This window comes from Vitis riparia, chromosome 10, assembly GCF_004353265.1.
Source record: "Vitis riparia cultivar Riparia Gloire de Montpellier isolate 1030 chromosome 10, EGFV_Vit.rip_1.0, whole genome shotgun sequence".
In the NCBI taxonomy this organism is placed as follows: domain Eukaryota; kingdom Viridiplantae; phylum Streptophyta; class Magnoliopsida; order Vitales; family Vitaceae; genus Vitis; species Vitis riparia.
The window spans coordinates 15,305,727-15,311,726 of record NC_048440.1 but is presented as its reverse complement, the minus strand read 5'-3'; the positions used below and the strand labels follow the sequence as shown (position 1 = coordinate 15,311,726).

General features: G+C 29.8%; 1 protein-coding gene across 1 annotated transcript; it reads left to right on the top strand.

Moving 5' to 3' along the window:
• Positions 1-437: 437 nt before the first annotated feature.
• Positions 438-3,479, top strand: LOC117923279 (bidirectional sugar transporter SWEET2a-like). The gene is made up of 6 exons (XM_034841504.1): positions 438-712; positions 1,715-1,751; positions 1,844-2,060; positions 2,169-2,327; positions 2,425-2,544; positions 2,805-3,479. The coding sequence occupies exons 1-6, from the start codon at positions 667-669 to the stop codon at positions 2,922-2,924; spliced, it is 699 nt and encodes a 232-aa protein (XP_034697395.1). The 5' UTR covers positions 438-666; the 3' UTR covers positions 2,925-3,479.
• Positions 3,480-6,000: the final 2,521 nt, after the last annotated feature.

Sequence of the window (6,000 nt, the reverse complement as noted above, 5' to 3'; positions counted from 1 at the left end):
AGCAACCAAGAAAAATAATACATAAGTTAATGATGTTAATGTTCAAAATGACAAAAACGGTAGGAGGAGGAAAGTAAGTGTAAGCTGCTTTCAGGAACAGGGTGTTCACTTGTCTTTTTCAAATCTGAACCACCCATCACACGAAAGATTGCGGAGGAAAAACTTTAGATTCTCATCCATTGGTTGATCAGATCAGATGGGTGTTTATTCATTTGTTGGGGATTGTAGGAATGGGTAGATATGGTGGGATGCAGAGGATGAAATGAACTGAAAAGGATATATTGAATTAATGGATAAAGGACGTGGATGATGGCGGACCAGTGTGTGTCCCAAACATGTGTTTTAAAACACTTGTGAGATGTCCCACTTGGAGTTTATCCCCATCTGCTGAAATTCTACACCATTGGATTTGGAGATTTTCCAACACCTCACTGAGGAAAAAAAAAAAAATATCCACAAAAAATCTGCGAAAATTGTGCCCAAAAAAGACTATTTAGCTGTCCGTTTTGTAAAGAAAAGGTGCATAAGAGCTGTCATGAATGCAAGGACATAGTTGTGAGTCTTGTGACTTGGGAGAGAGGGAGACAGAGAGGACTGGTGCGGGTGTTTGGTGATCAGGGAAGCTGATATAACTGGAGGAAACTTTCATTTTCAACTGGGTTTGTCATGTCTTCTGTGTATTCAGTATGCTGTGATGCAGCTGGAATTGCCGGTACCTTTCTTGATCTTGGTTTTCTGGTTTTCTTGAATGTCGATTGAAGCAAGCCCATGATTTATTTTCTTTCTTGGCAATCTCTTCTATGTAAAATGAATAGGTTTAGGTACATTTTTAAATCTGTGAAGCTTCAATTTTGGGTTTCTTTCTTTCTTCTTCCTTTAATATGTTTGGCATGTAGAAAAACTAGGAAAAATATATTCTTGGGATTCGCAGATATCCATGGAATATTCCTAACGGGTGTCTAATTCATTTTTCCTTTTTGCTGGATTATTGACCTGTCGAGAAAAATGGCGGGGTGGGGGTGGATGGTGGGGTTAGCTCATTTGCTCTGTTTGGTTGCGGAGAAAATTGCAGGAAAATGGAAGAAAGTTAGGTCTCACGTGTTGCACATCGTGCATATGATCCCTCTTGGGTGAAAATGTGTGATGTTGTTAGGCATGTATGGAGCCAAACAATGGTTGAAATCTTCCATTTTGTGTCTCATACATACATGTCCAAATCACTGACAGTTTCCAAGCTTTCTTTCTTCTCACAGTTTTCTCAGGAACCAACCATGTTATTTAATAATTTATCTAATGAAGGATTAAGAAGTCGATACTCTGAATACCTAGGCATATGCTAGAAAAAAAAAGGCACTTCTGATATGTATAAGGTCTGTTTTGTAAGGGGTTGATTGGGGGTTTGTTGAATTTCAATTGATTAATTGAAAATTAGGCTATTACCAATTATTAGAATCATTGTCACAAACCGACAATAAAATTTGAATCCATTTTAATTCACACAATCTTGAAACTAAAGCCTATACCAACTGAAGTGATGGCTCTCAAATTTCAGTAGTGGTCTTCCTTCATAAGCTATGTTATGCTCAAAGGGTCCTTTAATGTCCATGGGGCAATCAAATATTCCTTGAGGTGGCAATTGAATTTACTGCTTAGTGGATTGATTAGGGTTGCTAGGGCTCGGAAATACTCATATACTGCTTTCATGGTTTTACAGGGAACCTATTTGCTTTTGTATTGTTCGTGTCGCCCATGTAAGTTGCTTAGAGATCTTTTTGTTCGAAATGAAAGGAAAGAGGATGACTCCACACTTATTAATGAGACTAATTTGTAAATCCTATTGCAGACCTACATTTAGGAGAATCATTCGAAATGGATCGACAGAACAGTTCTCGGGGTTGCCTTATATATATGCCCTCTTGAACTGCTTGATATGCCTCTGGTATGGGATGCCCCTTGTATCACCTGGTATCATATTGGTTGCTACAGTGAATTCAGTTGGAGCAATTTTTCAATTAATCTACATAGGCATCTTCATTACATTTGCTGAAAAAGCAAAAAAGGTGCTTCTATTCTCTAACTTTAGCTGCATTTCTCATTGCAATATGATCCTTAACTCCTGTGTGAATGATTAAGCATTATTATTCATTGCCCCTGGATGTTGCTTCCAGATGAAAATGTCGGGATTATTGACAGCAATTTTTGGCATATATGCTATCATAGTTTTTGCAAGCATGAAGCTTTTTGACCCTCATGCACGGCAATTGTTCGTTGGATATTTGAGTGTTGCATCCCTTATATCAATGTTTGCTTCTCCTCTATTCATCATTGTAAGTTCATATGAGATTTTTGCCATCCTTGTTTTGATTTTGAGATTCTATGTTTTATTCTCGTATTTACATGTTTACAATAATATTTTTGTGTTAGAATTTGGTGATTCGAACAAGGAGCGTTGAATACATGCCATTTTATCTGTCCCTGTCGACCTTTTTGATGAGCCTTTCCTTCTTCACATATGGAATGTTCAAGCATGATCCTTTCATTTATGTAAGTAACTAGTCCTATGATTCGAGGTTTGAATTAGTCTATTCACTTAGATGTGAATCATATGATTCGAAGTTTTTCCACTGAGTTATCTGATATATTGATATGGATAAATTTATTCTAAACAATTAACTAATTTAGGGTTTTAGCAAAGTAATAATGGTGTTAAAGGCAACATATAAACTGCTTCGATTCCCATAAGAAGTCCAAACGCCCCCTTAGCTTAATTTTATATGATTAATATTTCGCTTTCTTTTATCCAGGTCCCAAATGGAATTGGAACCATACTTGGGGTTGTACAATTGGTGTTGTACGCCTATTATAGCAGAACATCCACAGAAGACTTGGGATTAAGAGAGTCCTTCATAGAGTCGTATGCCTGATTCAACAAATTGGCTGTTGAAAAGCTGCATTTTAATTCTCTTCATGGAGAAGTTGGCTATTAGAATATCGGTTTCATAAGGGAAATTAATTGTGTGAGTACCCTGTCACTCAAATTATTTGATTTGTTCCATTGCTGAGCCTCTTTGCCGCTTTCCTTTTTTGCCTAAGCTTTGAGTTGAGAAAAATGGTGAAGCCAACATTATATGTAAAATTGTCTGCTAGAGTAGTAGAAGGCACTGAAAGACTTGCAGGATTGGCTGGTTGGTTGTTGTCAATGTGCCATCCTTATGTAGATGGAACGCAGATTCTTGATTACATGATGTAAGAGCTGAGTTTGAGGCATTCAGTTGTGGTAGAAGTGTCCTATTCATTTCATCCTTTTTTGTGATTCTTCTGATTTATATCATCAAAGAATAATTCAACTCAGAAGGGCCTTATTTGTGTTGGAAATCGTTGTATTCTCTTCTACTTTTGAGATCGATCGTATTCTTCTTTCTGGCTTTTTGGTTATGGAGCAGAGCCAACTCCATGGAAACATGACCTGATTGTTGCTATGTTGATTTGTTGCTTCCTGAATTGCCTGTTCTGATCATGTGTTCTTTGTGCTTTTCCTCTTGTTACCTGCTGCTGTTGTTGAGTTGCTTTCAGATTGGTATGCATTTATTTTCCTTTTGAAGGTGTTTTACCAAATTGACATTATCCCTAAAAGCTACCTTTAAATTGTTACAAACTGTGCCTAAAAATTGTTTTCAAAAACTATTTTTTAGAATTGTTTTCAAAAGCGTTTTAAATTTATGTTTGGTTTTTGGGAAATGGTAAGAAAAGAAAATAAAAGAAAAGAAAAAACTAGTAAGGAAACTTATTTTCTTTACAATGAAAAATATAAAAGAAAATAAGTTATAATTCAAATTATTTATAAATTTATTTATTTTTTATATAAAAAAGTTAAACGTGAAGTAGTATACTGATTTTAGATATTTTTTTTATCTTTTATTTCTTTCTATCTTTTCTTTGCATTGCATTTTCTCTTAGATTTTCCAAGAATTAGACATAGGTTAGGGTTTGTGGTTATCATTATAGCCCAATCTTTTATTCAGGAATGTACCCAAATCCATCATTAGTGGTTTCCTTTCAAATATGGGAGGAATTGGAAAATATGGTTGACTCATAAGATATGATATAATATTAATATTTTAGGATTATATATATATATATATATATATATATATATTTGGATATTAAATTCATTAGAGATGATATTTAAAGATAATATATTGAATGAGATATGTTATCTTATAATTATATTTAGTCAGAATAAAAAAATAAAATAAAATATATATTATTTTTTAATATTTGAAATAAAAATTATATTGTATTATAATATTTTCTATTTTTTTAAAAATGAAAATTTTCTTACATTTATTGATATTCATGATTAAAATATTTAAACTTTATAAATAAAAAATTCTATATAATATTATTTTATAGATATTTTTAGTTCTTTTTAATGGTAAATTTAATTTTATAATAAAAAAATTATTTTTCAAATTAAGTAATATAAAAAATAAAAATTTATAAAAATAAATAAATTTATGATGCTGGACATATATATATTGTACATCTTAACTTTGGATTAATATTTCATATGTAGAACAAATATAAAAAAAATTGTGGATTCATTACTTATCTTATTCGATATTTGATTAAACATAGATTAAGAGTGTGTTTAAAAAACTTAATATTTATTATTTAATGATTTAAGTCAATTTAAAGTTAAATTATACTTAAATTGTTAATTTAAAACATATTATTTAATTATTAATTTAAATATTAAAATTGTTTGATAGAACTAACTTAAAACATATTTTAAATTATCAAATTGATATATTTATTATCGAAAATCATAATTAGGACACAAGAAGTTGAGTACTAATGGAGTAATAAAGGAGATTATAGAGGTAATTATGACAAATGAAAGTAAAAAGTTAAAATAAAGATGTACTTTTAAGAATAAGTTAATTATTTTTACTTATTACTTAAAGTTACTTTATTAATTTAAGTTATTTTATCAAACATATTTAATTTACTTAATAAAAATTAAGTTATTAACTCGTTTTGAGTTATTAAATTGGTTTATCAAATACCTGCTACGATGAGTGATTAGATAACTTATTTTATTCAATCAATCATAGAAAAATGGGATAAGTAATGATATCTCATCTCCTATCTTATCTTATGTTATAATTCAATTAATCGGATATGGTTATAATGATTCCTCGTATGTATAGAAATGAATATACAATTTGAAAATATCTTTCCATTTTGTAAAATAATAAAAAAGAACATATGTAATTTTCTAGTTTAAGGATTAAAGGATTTTTTTTTTCTTCCTGGGCAATTTTTCTATTATTTAAAGTTAGATTAATTTTAAAATATATATTTTGATAGATAAAAAATTGATTAATTTTGAGAAATAACTTGATTATATTATATAATATTATCAATTTGAAATTTATTTAGAGTATGTTTGATAGTAATTGTATGAAACGTTTTTAATATTTATAATACTTGAAATTTTTTATTATTTAAGTGTTAAAAATATTATAATTTTTTTTTTAAATCACTCTAAAACGGACTCTTAATAATGTTTTTGATAGTAATTTTATGAAAGGTTTATAATCTTTCTAATATTTAAAAAATAATAATTTTAAAGTATTATAAATAGTGGAAACACTTTATAGAATCACTATCAAACACACTTTTAGAGTACGTTTGAGAGTGATTATAGAAAAACGTTTATAGTATTTTTAATATTTGAATGATAAATTTTTTTAAGTATTATAAATATTAAAAGTGCTTCCTAGAATCACTATATAATAGGTTCTTAGAGTGCGTTTGAATATAATAGGTTCTTAGAGTGCGTTTGAAAGTGATTTTAAAAAGGGTTTCTAGTATTTATAACATTTGAATGATATAAATTTTAAAGTATTAAAAATATTAAAAACACTTTCTAAAATCACTACTAAACGGGCTCTTAGAGTCCGTTTGATAGTGATTCAAATAAGCGCTTATAAT